This window comes from Lepidochelys kempii, chromosome 20, assembly GCF_965140285.1.
Source record: "Lepidochelys kempii isolate rLepKem1 chromosome 20, rLepKem1.hap1, whole genome shotgun sequence".
Classification (NCBI taxonomy): Eukaryota; Metazoa; Chordata; order Testudines; family Cheloniidae; genus Lepidochelys; species Lepidochelys kempii.
The window spans coordinates 4,095,442-4,113,873 of NC_136399.1; the positions used below are offsets into that span (position 1 = coordinate 4,095,442).

An 18,432-nucleotide genomic window follows, 5' to 3' on the forward strand; every position below is an offset into this window, starting at 1 on the left:
TGTGTTCCTGCCGGGCTGTCAGGCCTCGCGCCATCTGGAAACCAGCGTTTCCCGCTGCATCGTGTGGGCCCCTTGCGAGCAACCAGGGGTCAGTTACACCAGGAGGCCCCCAAGCCCCCACTTGCAGCTCATTCATCTAAGGCTGGCTGGGATGCAGCCCTGTTTCATGGCTGAAATTCCCACAGGCCGGCTCAGAAAACGGGACGCCCTCATGTTCCTCGCTGACACCCCCTTGCTCCCTGTCTGGTCTGGGGTCTGTGCCCTGGCGTTTCCCTTCGCACGGGCACCAGGGGCTGCAGCTACCAGTGACCTGAGGGCTCCAGGCGAAGAAGTCACCAAGCCAGGTGTGCACGCAATGCTGTGGTCTGGCAGCAGGGGGCAGCACCTGTCTGAGTTGGGGCAGCGTGACCTTTACAGGGCGATGCCTGGGGGGGGGAATTATTTGCAAAGCCAGGTCTCTGCTCCAGGGAGGTGCGGCTGGGGCTGGGGGGGAGCTAGGCCAGAACCCACCTACCCCACAGAGGGCAATGATGGGGCGGGGAGGGAGCGAGCAAATCATCCTTCCCCTCCCCTGCCAGTCTCAGCCCTGCTGCTTTGCAAGCAGGGGGTGGTGCTGGGGTGGCACCTACCCTCCTGCCCTAGCTCACGGGATGCCACACGGGGTAGGACCCAGCCACTTCTCCAACCTCCCTGCTTGCAAGCGCTGCCCTCTGTGGCGGATCTGCCTGCTGCCTTGACCACTCGGATGTGGAGGTCAAAGGCAGTTGATGGCACCCGTGCAGCCCCCCCATCCTACCGCCTCCCCCCACCGCTCCCTCGGATGGAGCTGGAAGCAGGACCCCTCGCTCTCTGTCTCACTTTGTGCCCCTGGTGCTGGCCAGCTGTTGCCCTTCTCCCAGGCACGTGCCCCAGTGGGATGGGTAGGAAGGCCAGTCGTGTCACCTTTTCTCCAGCCCGGATGCCTCACCCAGCACTTACCAGCAGCCAGGCTGACGCAGGCGGGGATGGGTAACCGGCCAGCCCACGTTTGAAGAGCAGGAAAACAATGTCCCAGCTGATGAGAAAGTTCCAGGCCTGGGCAGGTCCCGCGCTCGCCCTGAACTGAACTGTTCCCTGAAAATCCTTTCCCCGTTCGCTCTGCACGCTTGTTTAGCCAGCAGGCAGGGCCCCTCCAAGGCACCTCCTGTGCGCAGAGGCCTGGCCACCTGTTCGGTGAATGATTAACCTCCCTCGGGTTGGGAGGGGATGGGCAGCGGGGGTGTGAGGGCCTCACTCCTCAATGTGGGAGCGGGATGCGGAGAGGCTGGCATGGGTCCTCTGCACCCAACATGCTGCCAGACAAAGCTTTGCTCCTCTGGGGTTTGGGCGTAAATGGTGCCAGCTGTGCAGCGTGCTCATGGCCGGGCGGGGCAGCCTCGTCCCAACACCTGCAAAATCGACCTCGGTCCCTGCACGCCATCCCCCCCCCCCCCCCCCGCGCCTCTCTGAACCTCTCTTCCCTTGGCACCTCTGCTCAGCCCTCAGTGTTTGCTTTATCTGTCAGCACCTCTGCTTTGCCCCTTCCCCCCACTCCTCCCAGCAGCTGGTTTCCCAGGAGCATGTGTGGGGGTGGGGTGGGGGGGGAGACAGGACACCATCTCAGATCAGGGCCTGGTCGTGCTGGCCATCCCCAGCCCTAATCTCTGCCCCTACAGGCTAGCGAGCGAGAATCCTCCATGGCTCGTTTGGAGCTAGGCCAGTGGCGCTGGGAGATGGGTGCAGCTCAGGGCAGCTGCGCCTCCAGCAAAGGCCCCCACCCTCAGGTTCCCGGCTGTCACCTGTCTCAGGTGGAAACACACCTTGCTCCTGTCTGAGCGGTGTATCTCCAGGCTGAACGGTTCCCTGCCCCCCTGGCTTAGGGGCCTTGCTTGCTCTCCCTTCTGTGCCGGCCGACATGACTGTCACCTTATGCCAGCCAGCTGCTTTTCTCCTTAAAGGAAAAGCTCTCGAGAGACAATATTAAAAACACTCATGCACACGCTAACAAGCTGACCGGAGATCACCCGAGCCTGGGCTCTGGGGGAAACCCCCAAGGGGTTTCAAGTTCACCCCCACTTCAGCTCAGAACAAGCACACGCTCTTATGGGGTCTCGGTAGTGGGGTTGCCAATTTTGGTTGGACGTATTCCTGGAGATTTAATCACATGACATCACCTTTAATTAAAGATTCAGCTTTAATTCCTGGAGACGCCAGGCCAAGCCTGGAGGGTTGGCAACCCTACTTGGCAGGCCCAGCCCTTCCAGGGGTCTGACCAGGTGTCACAGAGTCCCCGGGCAATGCTCTGGGACTGCTCCCCATGAAGCCAGGCAGGACTCTGGGCAAGTCTCCTCTCTGGGAGCAGCCTCTCTGCAGGACACACAGCTCCCCCGGCTCCACCTTCCTGGGTCTGACCTCGGAGCATTCAGCATCCTCTGCCCCTCTGTGCGCTTCCCACAGCGAGTCTGCTCAGGCGGGGTCCTGGGGAAACCAGAGGGTCCTGCCCCCCAACTCCGCAGTCAGACGGGACTCTCAGCCAGCCAGGAAAACAGAAGGTTTATTGGATGACAGGAACACGGTCTAGAACAGAGCTTGTAGGTGCAGAGAACAGGACCCCTCAGCTGGGTCCATTTTGGGGGCAGTGAGCCAGACAACCCCGTCTGCCCTTCACTCCATGTCCCAGCCAGCCCCAAACTGAAACTCCCTCCAGTGCCCCCTCCTCTGGGCTTTGTTCCTTTCCCGGGCCAGGAGGTCACCAGATTCCTTTGTTCTCCAACCCTTTAGCTCTCACCCTGCAGGGGGGAAGGGCCAGGCCATCAGTTGCCAGAAAACAGGGTGTCGGCCATTCTCTGTGTCCAGACCCCTGCACAAACCTGCCCTCTAGGGCTCTGCAATGATCATACACCCTTATCTCACCCCCTAAAGACTTAAGAACTGCATAGGGGAAACTGAGGCACCCCTACACTATTCAGAAGAAACATTAAGAACAGTCCCACTTCGTCACATCTCTCCCCCCTTCAAGATCAAACTGAGCGGGGTCACTTTAGCTGGTGACCTGGGGAAGTTCGAAGCCACCAATGTTTCCATGAATGCCCCAGCATCTCTCCCATTCCTTGGTGGGAGTTACAACAGGCCCTTCCAGTTTCACTCCCCCCCTTAGGTCGGGGGTGGTCGATAGCACTCGCAGGCCACATGTGGGAAGGTTTATGAAGCCCATGCCCTTTGGCCACCCCAAAACCCCAGGGGGTCAAACTGGGATTGGGTCTTCCCCCAGAGCTCCAGTCTGGAGGGCTGCAATTCGGGCTCTCTTGGTTAAGGGCCCCCATCTTGACCTGGGCCACATACTGTTCACTTACAGAACTAGCATGGAGACATCCCTTTCTCAACAACCTTGTCTCCCCAACAAGCAGGCCAAAAACAACCACTTGGTTATAGGACGGTGTACCTTTCTTAACAGCTTTCACTCCATCTGAGACCTTCTCAAAGCTATACACACTGGATCTTTCAACAGGAAAGTCAGTGGATCCATTCAGAACAGAAAATTTCTGGCTGTCAGGAATGGAGACTTTCTTGATTAAATCACTTTCACACCCTTCAGTTGCAGTAAACTGCTTGCAAAGACTCCATGAGGATTCCTTTCCCTAGGGCTTTTCTATGCAACAATTCACCCCTCACAGAAATTCTGCCTTTACCCTCTTTACCTAGGGCTTGCTCTAGAGGAACACTTTCCTGAGCAACAACAGACTCTTTCTGGGTCTCCCTTACATCCAGAATCACCTCTGGCCCATCCAGCGGATTCCTACACAATCCCCTTTCAGGCAAACTTACAGACTTCCTAGATAAAAGGTTAGAAGCCTTCTCCTTCCCTTTGCCACACACTAGCAACAGGCAAAATACAAACACCAGAATTGTCTGGTCTCTGGGATTTTGCATAGACACTAACTGGATGCGACCTAGTTACAGGGCCATTCTCCCAAGCAGACACAAACTTAGGACCCTTCCCTTCCTGGGCTTCAGCTGAATCCAGAACCAACTCTGAGACAACTGCACGACCCTCAACCATCACAGGCTGAAAGGCCCCTTCTGTCTGCTCCACGGACAAAGAAGAGCCGGACACACTTTCTCCTTTATCGACCCACAGCTTGGGATCTCATTCCCCTTGTCCCAGCACACAAGGCTGGTCACAGACAACTGCTTGGAGACCAGGGTAGCTCCCTCCATAGGCAAGTCAATACCCCTGATAGACACAGGTACGTTTCCTTCCCTGTCACACTTCTCCACCCAGCTAACAGGTAAGGTCCAGGGACACTCATCTTCCACCCTCCTCGCCTTCCCACCCTGCTGACTAGACACAGCTGTCAGCTCACAAGGCTGCCTAGGCTCATCCAAACTTTCCTTACCAAGCACCTTGCCACTCCCAACAGATCCCCTGCCCTGCCTGTGTCTCCCCCCACTCAGCTGGGGTCTCAGCTCCCACTATGCTCAGCGCTGCCCTTGCTGTCCCAGTGGGGCAGGCCACTGCTTTCCTCACTGCATCAGAGCCAGCCTGAGCCCCGCCTCCAGTGTGCAAGGGGGCGAGGAGCATCTCTCTGTCCCACCCAGCCCCAGGGGTCTGGTTACAGGCAGGCAGGTAGCCTGAGCCTAGCTGCTCCTCCCCGCTGCCAGCCAGGTCATCTGCATTTTCACTGACCATTTCCCTCTCCCCCGATTGGTTCCCTGGATTCAAATTCAAACTCTCAGCCGTTACAGGAGCAAGGCCTGGATCCTGTCCCAAAGAGACACAGTCACCCCACAACAGGGTCTCGCAGCTGGTGTCCTGGAGAACCCCAACGGCCGGCCAGCCCCACCCCTCCTGGGTCTGCACAGGGATCTGGGCCATAGGCAGGGCGAGGGGCTTCATCCCTGGGACCCTCACCCAGCTCACCCAGCCCCTCAGCATCTGAGGCTGCACCACCCGGGGCCTGACACCAGTTCTCTCTGTCCCAGGATCTCGCCACCCCAGGAATGTCTCCCCATTGACCGTCACCTTCTGCTCCCACTGGAGGTCCGAGGGGCCCGACCCCAGGGAACTCCACACAGACACATAGGCTGGGGTCAGGAGTGGGAGCCTGTCCACCTCCCCACCCATCTGGCTGATGGAGTCTACGGCCTTGGGACCCAGCAAGGGAGCTAGACACCGGGGCTTTTCCGCAGGGTCCCCCTGGTTCAAATCGCCAGCCTGCTCAAAGGCAGTGAGGTGGCATCCACATCCCCCCCTCCTTAACCAGGGGCAGCAATTTAATCTCGAGGTTCCCTGCGGAACTGGCCCCCCGGGGTCTATCCCCACTCACCCCTGGGGGGTCCCCTAGGCCTCTCCGCTCCCCCACCGCCAGTTCATGCTGCTGCTGCTTCTGCAGCTCTTTCTCGGGCTCTCGCTGTCTCTCACGGTCCTCTCGCTCTCTGGGACTCAGCTCCAATCCCGTCCGTCTTCAATCCCCCGATGGGGAACCCGATCGTGAAGACCCCCGTCTGGTCGGGGACAGGAGTCTTGGCGATGCCTGGCTACCACTCCAGCTGCTCCCTGATCCTGCTCTAGCCCCATTTGGGGTCAGGAATCTGTTCCTTAGAGTGATCATCCTTCTCCAGCTGCACGATTAACTCTGCTTTGATGAACTTTCCAATGCTCAACCCTCTCTTTCTGCACAGGGTTACAATGTCCTTCTTAAGGAGACGGTGACAGGCCATCACTCCGCTCTTCCCAAGTTGTTGTGGACTCACAGGCCTGTGTGCTCTCAGCTCCCCACGGTTTCCAGGAAGAACCCCTAGTGTGTCAGCCCTTCTCAAGGTCACCACCTCTTTGCCAGGGTCGAGCGGCAGACTCCTCCACCCCTGGGACCGCTCGCTGCAATCCCCCGGGGGACCCTGTTACTGCAAAAGTCCTTCTTTCTGGTCACACACTCTCAGGGGTTAACCGCCCGGTGAAACCGTCTCTCTCTGAATCTTCAGCAGCACGCCTGGTCCCCGTCAATCCCCCTTCGTTTTACTGCTCCCCAGTCACATACTGCGTCACGGGCTGCAGTAAATCCCACCGCTACCGCCAGTTGTCACGGAGTCTCTGGGCGATGCTCTGGAACTGCTCCCCATGAAGCCAGTCAGGACTCTGGGGAAGTCTCCTCTCTGGGAGCAGACTGCCAGCAGGACACACAGCTCACCCGGCTTCCACCTTCCTGGGTTTGACCTCAGAGCATTCAGCATCCTCTGCCTCTCCCTGTGCTTCCTACAGCGAGTCCGCCCAGGTCGGGTCCTGGGGGGGCCAGAGGGTCCTGCACCCCAACTTCGCAGTCAGACGGGACTCTCAGCCAGCCAGTAAAACAGAAGGTTTATTAAACGACAGGAACATGGTCTAAAACAGAGCTTGTAGGTACAGAGAACAGGACCCCTCAGGTGGGTCCATTTTGGGGGGCAGTGAGCCAGACAACCACGTCTGCACTTCACTCCATGTCCCAGCCAGCCCCAAACTGAAACTCTCTCCAGCCCCCCCTCCTCTGGGCTTTGTCCCTTTCCCGGGCCAGGATTCCTTTGTTCTCCAGCCCTTCAGCTCTCACCTTGGAGGGGGGAAGGGCCCAGGCCATCAGTTGCCAGAAAACAGGGTGTCGGCCATTCTCTGTGTCCAGACCCCTGCACACACCTGCCCTCTAGGACTCTGCAATGATCATACACCCTTATCGCACCACCTAGATACTTAAGAACTGCCTAGGGGAAACTGAGGCACCCCCACACTATTCAGAAGAAACATTAAGAACTGTCCCACTTCGTCACACCAGGGTATTGTCAAGCTGTTGCAGGCCATCCTTGGCATCAGCCCTCAGGCCCCTGCGGGTATCTAGCCAGCCGGGCCACATCTGGGTCCTGCTGGATCCCGGCTTTCTGTTTTTCTAGCCTTCGCAGCAGGTCCGCTTGTGCAATTGACCCGGGGGGCTGGCTGCAGTCAGGCGGGAAGGGGCTGTTGACTTTTTGCCACTTCGTGGAACGGATTTACTCATGCACAATTACTTCAGCTCTGTGGGCAAAGTGGGCCACTGTGTGTGCAAATAGAGGGCTCGGGGGGGGGAGGGGCGGGCGATCAGACAGGGCCTGCAGGAGTCTTATTGTTGCCCATTGGACCCGTCCTCCCACCCGCCCCCAGCCTCCTGTCCTATTGCCTCCATCTGAGGCTGGCAAATCCAGGCCTGTGCCTTCGGCCCAGTTCAGGAATCCCCTTCCTTGGGTAGGGGTGGGGCATGCTTTGGGCTGTCCCACAGCTGCTGCATGCAGGTGTGCACAGGTGTCCTGGGGCAATGGGAATAGGGCTCCATCCTGGGTTGCTAACAGGCCCCCCCGGTCACAGGGCATTTTGTGCCTGCCCCAGGAGCAGCTGCTGTGTGCGGTTAGCTCACTGGATCAGATGAAGGGGTCGTTTAGATCCTGCTCTTTGTTTCTACTCATCCAGGTAAGGAGAACAAACATTTATCCTGCAGAGAATAGGCCCCGGCCCAGCGTGGACCAAATCCTGCCCTGGGGCAATGGGGGTGTCAGCAGGGGTAGGAGGGTTCAACCCCAATGAACATGCCCCCACCCCCACCGCTCTGCACAATGGCTGGGCTCCATCCTGCTCATGTAGGTACAATCTGGCTTCACAGGGAAGGGCAGGAAACGGATTTCCTGCCAAACCAGTAAAACCACCAGCCTAGCCAGGTGAGCAGCAGGGAGACAGGAGGTGTCAAGGCGAGGACACCTCCCCCCAACAGGGCAGAGGGCATGGGACACACCCGGCTACAGGCCATATGGACCATATGTTCCCCACGCCCAGCTATGGGGCAGGGGGACAGGTACTGGGGTAGGGTGGGACCACACCCGGATATGGGGCAAGGAGCTCCCCAGCCCGCTTCCCCCCACTCCTCCTCCTCCCCAGGCCCCCATTTCTTTGCTGAAGAGGGGGAGCGGCGGGGACTGGGTCCTCTCCCCTTGTGACTACCCCTCCCCCTTCTTTGTCCCCCCAATCCGCGGGGGGGTAGGGAGTCTGCCCCCCAGGTCTCCCTCCATAAGGGGAAGAAACCTGCCCCAGGGCCTCCTGTATGGGGGTGGGGGGTCCTTGAGCCAATGAGGAGCCGGTTGGGGTGGGGGCTGGCAGCCCGGCGGCCAATGGGCGCAGGGCGGGGCGGGGCCTTATGGCCGAGCTGGATACAATGTAGCGCTGGGTGCTTCCGCTGCGGAGACTCCGCTGGCAGGTGGCGGCTGTGGGGCGCCTGGGGTGGGGGCTTTGCTGGGGGTCCGGCCGCGCCCCGCCCCGCTCTGCTCTGCCCCCGCGGCCCTGGGAAGGTAACGGTGCCACGGGTCCCTTGACACCCCCCCAGACTTGGGGGGCTTTAGATCAAAGCAGCCCCACCCCCTATGTCTCCCCACACCTCTGCCCCACTCCCACCCGGTGTCTCCCCCTCCCCTCCCCACCCCGTCTCCCCCGGGGTCCCCCCGTCTGCCCCATCCCCCTGCAACTCTGTCTCCCTTTGGGTGCTCCCTTCCCTCTCCCTCCCATGTCCTCCGGACTCCCCCCCCCCCAGTGCCCCCCATCCTCTGCCCCTGGATGCTCCTTCCCTTCCCTGGCACTGCCCCTCTTACCTCCCTCTTCCCTCTGACCCCTTCCGTCCCCACCCCCAGGGTTTCTCTGTTCTCCTCCTTCTGCCCACAGAGAGGGCATCTCTCTCTGCCCACCCCGCTCTCTCCCCTGCCGTGGGGCTGCCCCGTCTGCTTGGGTCCTAGGATCGCTCCCTCTGGAGGGTTGTACCCTGGTGCCCTTTGTCTTGCTCTGCTCCTGTCCTTTAATTCCCCTGGCCCCTGCGCTCCACTCGGATGGGAAGGTGACCCCTACTGCAAACAGAAGAACCTGGACTGTGGGTGCTAGGGGGTTAATTTAATTCTGGGGCCGGTCCCACTTAGGGAGAGGAGACCAGCCTGGCTCTGAGCCCTCCAGGGGCTGGCGAGTAAAGAGCCCAGCTCTGAACGGAAGGTGGGGGGCGGCTCGGCGTGGGTGCCAGGTGTCAGTGTATGTGGGGGGGCACCCCTGGAGCGGGGAGATGGAGGTTGCAGGGTGGGGCTCGGGGGCTGTCTGGATCACTTGAATCAGAGGGTGTTCTGGGTGGAGGGGGGCAGGAGATGGGGGGGCTGGCTGAGGGAGGGTCCCCTTGGATGCTGGGGTGGGAACCTGGGGCATATGGAGGGTCCCTTGAGGGCAAGGATACTGGCTGCACTGGGGGCAGGGATGGAGGGCACTGCATGGGGGTGCCACAAGGAGGGTGGGGGGGCACTGGGTGGGTGGAGGCCTAGGTGGGGAGGAGATCCAGGGGGGCCATGTGAAGTGCACTGGGCGGGTCTGTCCCTCTGTCCCTCTGTCCATCCATCCCCTCCCTCCAGCGGGGTCTGGCTGGACAGAGAGCTCCCCCCCCCGGTTGCTATAGAAACCCCTCCTCCGTGCTCATCAGCCAGCTCCTGTTTGCTGTGGCCACCAGCCCTTCCCAGCAGCCTGGGGGGGACAGGGGTTGGGGCGCTCATTGGATCCCAACCACCTGTTGGAGTCTCTGGGCGCTGTTGGCTGCCTAGGGGCTACGCTCTCCTGGTGAGTGATGGGGGGCAGCTCCCCCCAGATGCTTGAGGGCAGGGATGGCAAAGGGGCTGGGAGGGGGAGACACTTCCCATCATGGGGTGGGGAGGCTTGAGGTGGTGGAGGGAGGTCTGGTTCCCCCACGCGTGGCTGCCCAGCCCCATAGACTCCCTGAAGGTCCTGGCGTCACCCATTGGGATGGATTGACCTAGTTTAGACCTGACTGTTGCTCTCTGGATTGTCTGCCTCTGCTTCCCCCCCCACTCCACCGCTCTGTGGGTTTGGGGTTATTTCCACCTCATTTCTGAGCCAGCTGTGAGCCCGGAAGAGGGCTGGGGTCCCCGGAGCAGAAGGGCAGGACCCGTCCCGTGGGGGGGGACGCGGGCCCGTGAGGGGTGGAAGGGGTGGAATAGCCTCTGCCAACATCCTGCCTGTGGTAGCAATCGCCCAGGCAGACCCGTGGGCTGGGTCCCCCTGGAGTCGCTAGCATCCCCCTGGGGTGGGAGCTCAGGTTAGGGTCCCCTCTGAAGACTGATGCCCCCCCACACCTTTCCTGCCTCACCGCCCAGCAGGGCAGGCCCTGGGGATGCGCCCCCCATCATCCTCCTGGCATGTTTGCTGGGGTAGGACATTCCTGGCAAATGTGCCTCTGGCTGGCTTCCCTCTTCCTAGTCCCCCATCTCTGCCACGACCCTGGGGGCTGTAGGGGGTGGGGGACTGGGGATCGATCCCTGTCCCAGCTCGCTCAGGGCTACGAGTGTTGCAGAAGGAACTGGGGAGGGGGGATAGTGTGGGGCAGAAATCCCGGCCAGGTGGGGGAACAGCTGGGAAAAAGTGGTCAGATCCTGGACCCTGGCAGGGTGCGGGCACCGGTGCCAGGGGGGTGGAGGGGGCGGCGTTTCCACTGTCTCTGCCCCTTTATGGGTTTAGCTTTGGACTCTGCTCCTGTCCCAGCTGAGCCTGGCTGTTAATTAACGATTAAGCTGTAAAGTGCGGGGAAGGTGCGGGGAAGAGTCGCCCCTTCTGGTGGCTTCACTCAGCGCCCCCCACGCCAGCATCCTGACCCGCTCTCTCCCCCTAGGCCGTGTGAAGCCCTCCCTGGGCAGCATGGTGCTGGGGGGTTTCAAGGGCCCCTGGCTGGCCTTCCATGTGGGCATCGTGATCGGCTTCCTCAGCACTTTCTACCTGCTCAACGGCCTGCTCTGGCCGCAGCCCCCAGGCCCCGAGAGCCAGACACCCCACCCTGATGTCGACCCCTTCTGGGTCGTCCAGCACCTGGCGCTCCTCAGCACTGGCCACCCGCACCTCTCAGGTGAGCGATGCCAAAGGTGGGGGGCACTGGGGGGATGGAGGGATCCTGCAAGGGCCGTGGGGCGCAGTGGCCGTAGGGGAGAGGGGGTGGGGGGCTGTGGATTGATCGTGCAGAGGCTGGGAGAGGGAGCGGGGCAGCCAAGCTGGGACCAGGGGCTGTGGGGTGGGGCTCTCCAGCAGCACTTTCCCCTGGGGGATCCCCTCAGATTGATCCTGGCAGCCGCACTAGGGGGATCGGGCTCCATCCTCCACTCGGCTGCAGCTCCCCTCCTGTGCCAGCTGGCAGGAGACCCCCGGAAAATCACCAGCCCCAGCAGCCTTCACACCCCCACTCCCCTGCCCCCTTCGGCTGCTTGGCGGAGACGGAGGGGATCCTGGCGCCGGGGCAGGGAACCCCTGATGCAGCTGTGCGGCTGGCCAGCACGTGCACTGGAATTGGCAGGAATTGCCCCCGGAGGTGGGTGGCAGGAGGAACTGGAGAATGGTGCCTCCTGGGCAGTTTCACCCTGGCCTAGATTTATTGCACTTTCAGTAAATGAGAGAAGCCTGCCCCACCTCACCTCCCATTGTCCTTGCCCGGTTCAGCGTGTACACCAGGTTCGATGGGCTCCGGGAGGCCCTGGCACCGGCGCCCGCGCCTACCTGCAATGCCAGGGGCCGGCTCAGTCTTGGGGCAATTGGGGAGGTGGGGGTGTCTCCCCCGGCCGCCCCCGTGCGCCTAATGCTCTCTCCGTGCCCAGGGGAGGTCAGCGTCACCGCGGCCGAACTGTACAGCAAGGTGCGGATCCTGTGCTGGGTCATGACGGGCCCCAGCAACCTGGAGACCAAGGCCCGGCACGTCCAGGCCACGTGGGCGCGGCACTGCAACGTGGTGCTCTTCATGAGCTCGGTGCAGGACGACGGCTTCCCCGCCGTGGGGCTGGACACCAAGGAAGGCCGGGACCAGCTGTACTGGAAAACCATCCGGGCCTTCCAGTATGTCCACCAGCACCACCTGGAGCAGGCCGACTGGTTCCTCAAGGCGGACGACGACACCTTCGTGGTGCTGGACAACCTGCGCTGGCTGCTGGCCAACCACACGCCCGAGGCGCCCGTCTACTTCGGGAAGCGCTTCAAGCCCTTCGCCAAGCAGGGCTACATGAGCGGCGGGGCCGGCTATGTCCTCAGCAAGGAGGCCCTGAGGCGCTTCGTGGAGGGCTTCAGGACCCAGGTGTGCAGCCACACCACCTCGGTGGAGGACCTGGCGCTGGGCCAGTGCATGGAGAAGATGGGGGTGCGGGCGGGGGACTCCCGGGACGCCGCTGGGCGGGAGACTTTCCACCCCTTTGGGCCCGAATCCCACCTCACCGGGAAGTTCTCCAAGAGCTTCTGGTACTGGAACTACTGCTACTATCCCATTGTGGAGGTATGTGGCCGCCTGCGTGCCTCCCTCCCGTGGTACCCTCTGAGCGTGGGTGCCCCGGCTGCCTTCCCTTCCTCTCCCCTGGGCCTGGGTGCCTGGGCTGCTTTTATCCCCTCGTGGCATCCTTCGGGTGCGGGTGCCCAGGCCCAACTGAGCGCAGGCCCTGCTGTTCCGGCTTCTCCGTGGCCAGGGGAGGTGGTTCCGTGGTCCAGGCCGGGGTGCCAGGTACCCAGCCCGCAGGCCTCTAAGACCCCCCAGCAGCACGTGGACCCCACGTAGCTGCCTGGGTCCCACCGGTGGCCTCTCAGCCTCACGTTGGCTTGGTCCCTGGGGCCTCTGGTACTTTTGCGTGCCCGCGCTCCTGCAGATGGGCAGCTCCCGAAGCTGCGGGGGATCGCGGTGCCCCGTGGAACCCAGTGGATAAGCGGGCAGAGTTAATAGCAGTAGCCAGCCAGCGGTGCTGCCCCGAGGGGGGGCCAGCTCCTGGTCCAGAGCCAACGCCCGTTCTGCCCCCAAGGGAGCAGGGATGGGATTGGGGGCAGGGAGTTGGGGGGAGGTCCAGCACGCTGCCTGTTTGCTGCTCATTGGAGGCTCGTAGCAGGACGGTCCCGTGGCTTGCACCAGGGGGGTGGGTGGGAAGGGGGGGATCTCTATTGGGGCTGCTCCTCCTGCCCTAGTCACACCCCTTTGCCTGGCTCGGGGCCTCTCCCATGAACCCTTGCCCTCCCACGCTCTGCAGGGCCCCCAGTGCTGCTCCGACCTGGCCGTCTCCTTCCACTACGTGAGCCCCGAGCTGATGTACACCCTGGAGTTCCTGACCTACCACCTGCGGGCCTACGGCTACCGTTACCGCTACCAGCCGCCCCTTCCGGAGAACGCTGCCCGCCTGCTGCGGCGCCAGGGGCGGCCGAAGGTGGCCAAGGCTACGCTGCTGGTGCAGGGCACCGAGGGACTGTAGGGGGGCTGGGAGGCGGCGGTCGGTCTGGGGTCGAGCGTCCAGAGGCTTTGTGCCTGAGGTGAGGCGGGCACCCTGGGCGAGCCGTGGCCGGGAGCCACGTGGCAGCCCCTGGACTGGATGAGGGCGCGGGGTGTCTCGGTCTAGCTCCCGTCCCAGTTGGCACTGACTGAGCCCCTTGCTGGTAGAGGGGCGGAGGGATCCCACATAGAGGGTCCCCTCCAGGGCAGGGGGAGGCTCAGTCCATGGGCCTTGGGGGCTTTATAATGGGGAGGTGGTAGGCACTGTGCCAAGGAGTGAGGGGGCTGGGAGTAGCCATCTCTCCCCCCTTACCCCGCAGAGGGGCCTGGAGGGTGTGAGGTCTGAGGAGGGCACATTTCCCCCTTGTGGGGGGGAGGAGGAGGAGCTGGGATGCCATGATGGGGGCACATGGGGTGGCATGTGATGGGGGTGGCAAGGAGTTCTGGGGGCAGGGTCTGGCTGGGCTGGAGAGGGTGCCGGGAGAGAGGCCCTTGGCAGTGGGGACGCCGAGGCGGGCAGGCATGCTAGAGGCAGAAGCGCTGCCCTTGGCTGGAGGTCCCCGACGCAGAGGTGCCTGGGCCCGACCAATCGCAAATTGTGGGCAGAGAGAGACCCCGTGGCAAGCCACGGGCAATACCACTACATGGTGAGGAGGCCACGGGTGATACCGCCGCCTCCAGATTTGGCTGGAGCCCTGCCACGGATCAGTCTACTGCATGGTGAAGGGGCCACGGGCAATACCACTGCGGCGTGAGCTGGAGCCCTGCCAGAGATCATACCAGTACAGGTGAGCAGGCCACGGATCATACCACTGCGTGGTAAGGGGAGCTATGGGTGATACCACTGCCGACTAAGCTGGAGTGCTGGCCACGGATCAGACCATGGCAGGTTGAGGGGGCCACAGGCTGAGCTGGAGCCCTGCCACGGATCATACCACTGCACGGCAAGCAGGAGCTCGGCAGTGGATTGCACCACTGCGGGGTGAGCAGGAACCCCGCAGCAGATGGTACCACTTCACAGCCTCACTTGTGGCTTCCCTTTGTTTTGTGAAATGCCGGTGTGGCAGCCCCCCACCGCCACGTGGTGGACTGGAGCAGGGGGGTCTCCTCACTGTCCTGAGGGGCTGAGTGGGCTGTGGGGTGAATAAACACTGCTTTGGTTTTTTTAAAGAGAAGAGCCGTGACCTGGTTTGAGCTTCCCCATCCTGGCTCCCACCGCTGTGTCTGGGCTCTGTCTATGGCAGCACCCAGGGCTGAGCGGGTGCTGACCGCGGTGCCCACAGGGCCCAGCTACGCCCAGCCTCAATGGGTGGGTTGAGCCCAGCCCGGAGGCACCTGCGTGCGCCAGCCAGGGGTGACTCCTTGGCCTGGCAGGGTCAGAGCAGGCAGCTGCTGGCATCTTGCTGGGGGTGGGGTTGGGGCTGCAGACAGGGCAGGGGAACTTGGCTGGCAGGGTGGGTGCAGGGGACCAGCCAGCTGGGGCCCTAAGGCTGATCAGCGCCATGCGGGACAGGTTCCCTGCACCCACTTTGTGGCTGGGGTCAGACTCCAGGCTGTGGCTCCGGGTGCTTCCTCCGACTCCCCCCCCCCCAGCTGAGGTGTTTGCGCAACAGGGCCTGAGCTGGACGCTTCTTGTCCAGGGGCCTGGGCCTGGGTCCCAACCGGAGCAGGGCAGCCTTAGCCCCGGAGGTGTGGAGACATTAACCCCTTCCCCCCCAGAGTTGAGTCCGCCTACGCTTTGCAATGTGGGAAAGACGTCACGGCCCAAATGCAGCTGGCTCTGGGGTGGAGGGCGGCGGCTGCACGGCAGGGCTGGGAGGTGAAGGGACGCCAGGGGGTGAGATCTGTGCTGCCAGCCGGAGGGGAAGAGGTGGTGGTTCACAGTTAACTATGGCTGTGCCGGCTGGAAGGTTCAGTGGGGGAACGGCTGGGTAAGGACACGTGCCTCCGTGGGAGGGAGCTGCTGGCACTTTGCTCCGTTCTTCACCCCCCCCATCCCTGCAGTTCTTAAGTCTCTAGGGGGTGGGATAAGGGGGTGTGATCATTGCAGAGTCCTTGAGGGCAGGTGTGTGCAGGGGTCTGGACACAGGGAATGGCCAACACCCTGTTTCCTGGCCACTGATGGCCTGGGCCCTTCCCCCCTGCAAGGTGAGAGCTGAAGGGTGGGAGAACAAAGGAATCCGGTGCCCTCCTGGCCCGGGAAAGGAACAAAGCCCGGAGGAGGAGGGGCCGGAGGGAGTTTCAGTTTGGGGCTGGCTGGGGATGAGGAGTGAAGTGCAGACGTGGTTGTCTGGCTCCCTGCCCCCCAAAATGGACCCAGCTGAGGGGTCCTGTTCTCTGCACCTACAAGGTCTGCTTTAGACCATGTTCCTGTCATCTAATAAACCTCTGTTTTACTGGCTGGCTGAGAGTCCCGTCTGGCTGCAAAGTTGGGGGGCAGGACCCTCTGGCTTCCCCAGCACCCCGCCTGGGCGGACTCGCTGTGGGAAGCGCACAGAGGGGATTCAGAGGATGCTGAATGCTCCGAGGTCAGACCCAGGAAGGTGGAAGCCGGGTGAGCTTCTTGCCCTGGGGACAGGCTGCTCAGAGAGGAGACTTCCCCAGAGTCCTGCCTGTCTTCGTGGGGAGCAGTTCCAGAGCATCGCCTGGGGACTCCATGACAGCCCCCTCAAGGATTGAGCTCACAACCCTGGGTTTAGCAGGCCAATACTCAAACCACTGAGCTATCCCTCCACCTGGCCTCCTCTTCCTCCCCAAACCCCTGCCACACCGCCTCCGCCCTTTGCACTCTTCTTCCCACATCACCTGGCACTACCTTCCCCCTCACCCCGGCACTCCTCAGGCCCCAGCCTGGCCCCTCCCGTCCAGCGCTTGCTGACGTGGGGAAGGGAAATAAGGAAATGGTTCAAAGTACTTTTAGCAGCTGGAAAGGCTGCAAAGGATCTGGTGCCATGTGCCCAGCCATGTGCCCAGCCATGCCCCCTCCCCCGCCTCCCACTGTCCCCCCGCCAGAGCTCTGCGGGTCGCCCGTCAGGAGCCCCTGGCTCAGGGCGGCACTGAGCTTTGCATCAGGCATCCAGGACTCAGGCTCTGGGTTGCCCACCGGTCTCTAGAGGGGTCAGGCAGGGTGGGATTTCTCCCCTGGGTTGCATGGGGGCCTTGCTGGCCCATGAGGCATCGTGAGTTGGTCACGGTGGGAGACCAGGCCAGCTGGACCAATGGACCAACATCCAGCTGAGAGCGAAGATCCTAGTGGAACCGGGTTCACCCCTGGAGAAAGCGCCGGGAGCCCCTGGCCTTGTCCCTCTGCTCTTGGGTTCCCATGACGTGGAGGTGCATTAAAGCAGGATCTGTCCAGGGCAGGTGCTTGGTGTCAGGCCCCGACTGGGGTGCCGCAGTACATGGGAGAGACTCCGGGGTGGGGCTTGGGTATAGTCACCGTGACCTGCTGCTCTTCTGTGTGCACATTTCCGGGGCCAGGACAGTCTCTTTGCTGCTCCCCGGGGAGGCGAAGCTGCAGCCTCCGGTGAGAGCTGGATCCTTGGAGCTCAGGGAGTGGTGGCTGGCTTGGGGCAAGCCGGCCTAGCCCTCTGCAGGAGCTTGAGCTGCAGCCTGAGCAGGGGGAGCCGATCCCTTGGGCTGATGCGCAGGAGGATAAAGGTGAGCAAAAGTCTGCCCCGTGCAGGAGGTGACGGGGACAGACACACTTGGCTGCCTTCGCACTGACCCAGGCCCCGATGATATGGCAGCACCAGGGGTTAATGAAGGTAGCCGGTATTCCCTCCCCTCCGACAGGGATCACGGAGCCAAGCAGCACCCCAGGACCCCAATTCTCCTGACCTGGCTCTGGGGCTGGGGAGGGGACGGTGGCTCCCCACAGAGGAGGAGGGGAGTGAGATCAGCGGTCCCTAGAAGACGGACCCCTCTCACCTGCCGGGCTACAGCCTGGCGGAGGGTGCAGGTTTCATGCCGTGGGTGGCCACCAGACATGGTTGGTGGGTTCTGGGCAGGAAGCAGCGTGTATTCTAGGACCTTGGCACCTAGTCCCTGTGGGGGCCGAGTCGCTCTCTGTGAGCTGTGCCCGGCGGGAGGAAGTCTCTGATGAATCTCTCCTTGCGGATGCCTGATCAGGCTCTGGGTTGCCCACCGGTCTCAAGAGGGGTCAGGCAGGGTGGGATTTCTCCCCTGGGCTGCAACATAGAATCATAGAATATCAGGGTTGAAAGGGACCTCAGGAGGTCATCTAGTCCAACCCCCCTGCTCAAAGCAGGACCAAACCCCAATTTTTGCCCCCGATCCCTATATGGCCCCCTAAAGAATTGAACTCACAACCCTGGGGTTAGCAGGCCAATGCTTAAACCCCTGAGCTACCCCTCCCCCCAGTGGGTGACTTAGAGACCCAGCCCGCTCTCAGATGAGGTTGGGGCATTGTGGGATTGTTGCAGGAGGTCTGTGTGTGCTGCTACAGGGGATCAATGCCAATGCAGGCAAAATTAACCGGCAAAACTTCATAGCATAGGCCAGGCCCAAGGCAAAAGCTGTCAGGTGATAGAGACAAAGCGGGGCTGGGCTGAGGGAAGGGAACTGGGTGCTCAGATGAGATGTGGGAGGGGTAGGGTGACCAGATTTAACGGAGAAAATACCGGGACACATGGGGGAAGTTGAAGCAAAAAACAAAACGCCGGAGCGGCCAAAGCCGCAATGTCGGGATGCAGGACAAAGACCTAAAAATCGGGACAGTCCCGACTTTATCGGGACATCTGGTCACCCTAGGGAGGGGATCGGGGCTGAGCACAGGAGCAGCTGTGGGGGACTCAGTATCCAGGTAGCATCTTGACCCAGCATGTGTCCCAAGTGTCCCCTCTACCCCCCCAAGAAGTGGATAAAACGCAGGGTCCTGGATCGAGGGGAGTTTCTATGTTTTGTTTGGTTCTGATTTGGACCCAGACCAATTTAAGGGGAATGGTGTTCCCCTGGACTGGGCAGCCTGAAACTGATGGGATCCTTGTCAGTTTCATATCTGCAATCCAGGGCTCCCAGAGCCCTCTGGCTTTGGGACAGCCCTGCCATGCATACTCCCCAGGCTCAGGACTTGGGCAGACCGGGGAAGCCAGAG

The 18,432-nt window shown here is 61.8% G+C and overlaps 1 protein-coding gene across 4 annotated transcripts; it reads left to right on the forward strand.

The window, feature by feature from the left end:
- The first annotated feature begins 8,223 nt into the window (after positions 1-8,223).
- LOC140900888 (glycoprotein-N-acetylgalactosamine 3-beta-galactosyltransferase 1-B) lies at positions 8,224-14,491 on the forward strand. 4 transcript variants are annotated; one of them, XM_073318819.2, is made up of 4 exons: positions 8,224-8,352; positions 10,710-10,940; positions 11,680-12,344; positions 13,081-14,491. In XM_073318819.2, the coding sequence occupies exons 2-4, from the start codon at positions 10,736-10,738 to the stop codon at positions 13,297-13,299; spliced, it is 1,089 nt and encodes a 362-aa protein (XP_073174920.2). In that variant the 5' UTR covers positions 8,224-8,352; positions 10,710-10,735; the 3' UTR covers positions 13,300-14,491. The 4 variants fall into 4 exon arrangements, with proteins under 4 accessions (XP_073174920.2, XP_078705747.1, XP_073174921.2 ...); XM_078849621.1 differs by having other exon boundaries at positions 11,680-12,149; XM_073318820.2 differs by lacking the exon at positions 8,224-8,352 and adding an exon at positions 9,487-9,643.
- Positions 14,492-18,432: the final 3,941 nt, after the last annotated feature.

Bases quoted from the DNA above. Each gene is read 5' to 3' on its own strand.
- LOC140900888 (XM_073318819.2), top strand. From the start codon at position 10,736: ATGGTGCTGGGGGGTTTCAAGGGCCCCTGGCTGGCCTTCCATGTGGGC. The intron at 10,941-11,679 runs GTGAGCGATGCC...CTCCGTGCCCAG, and splicing joins TGGCCACCCGCACCTCTCAG to GGGAGGTCAGCGTCACCGCG. The intron at 12,345-13,080 runs GTATGTGGCCGC...CACGCTCTGCAG, and splicing joins GCTACTATCCCATTGTGGAG to GGCCCCCAGTGCTGCTCCGA.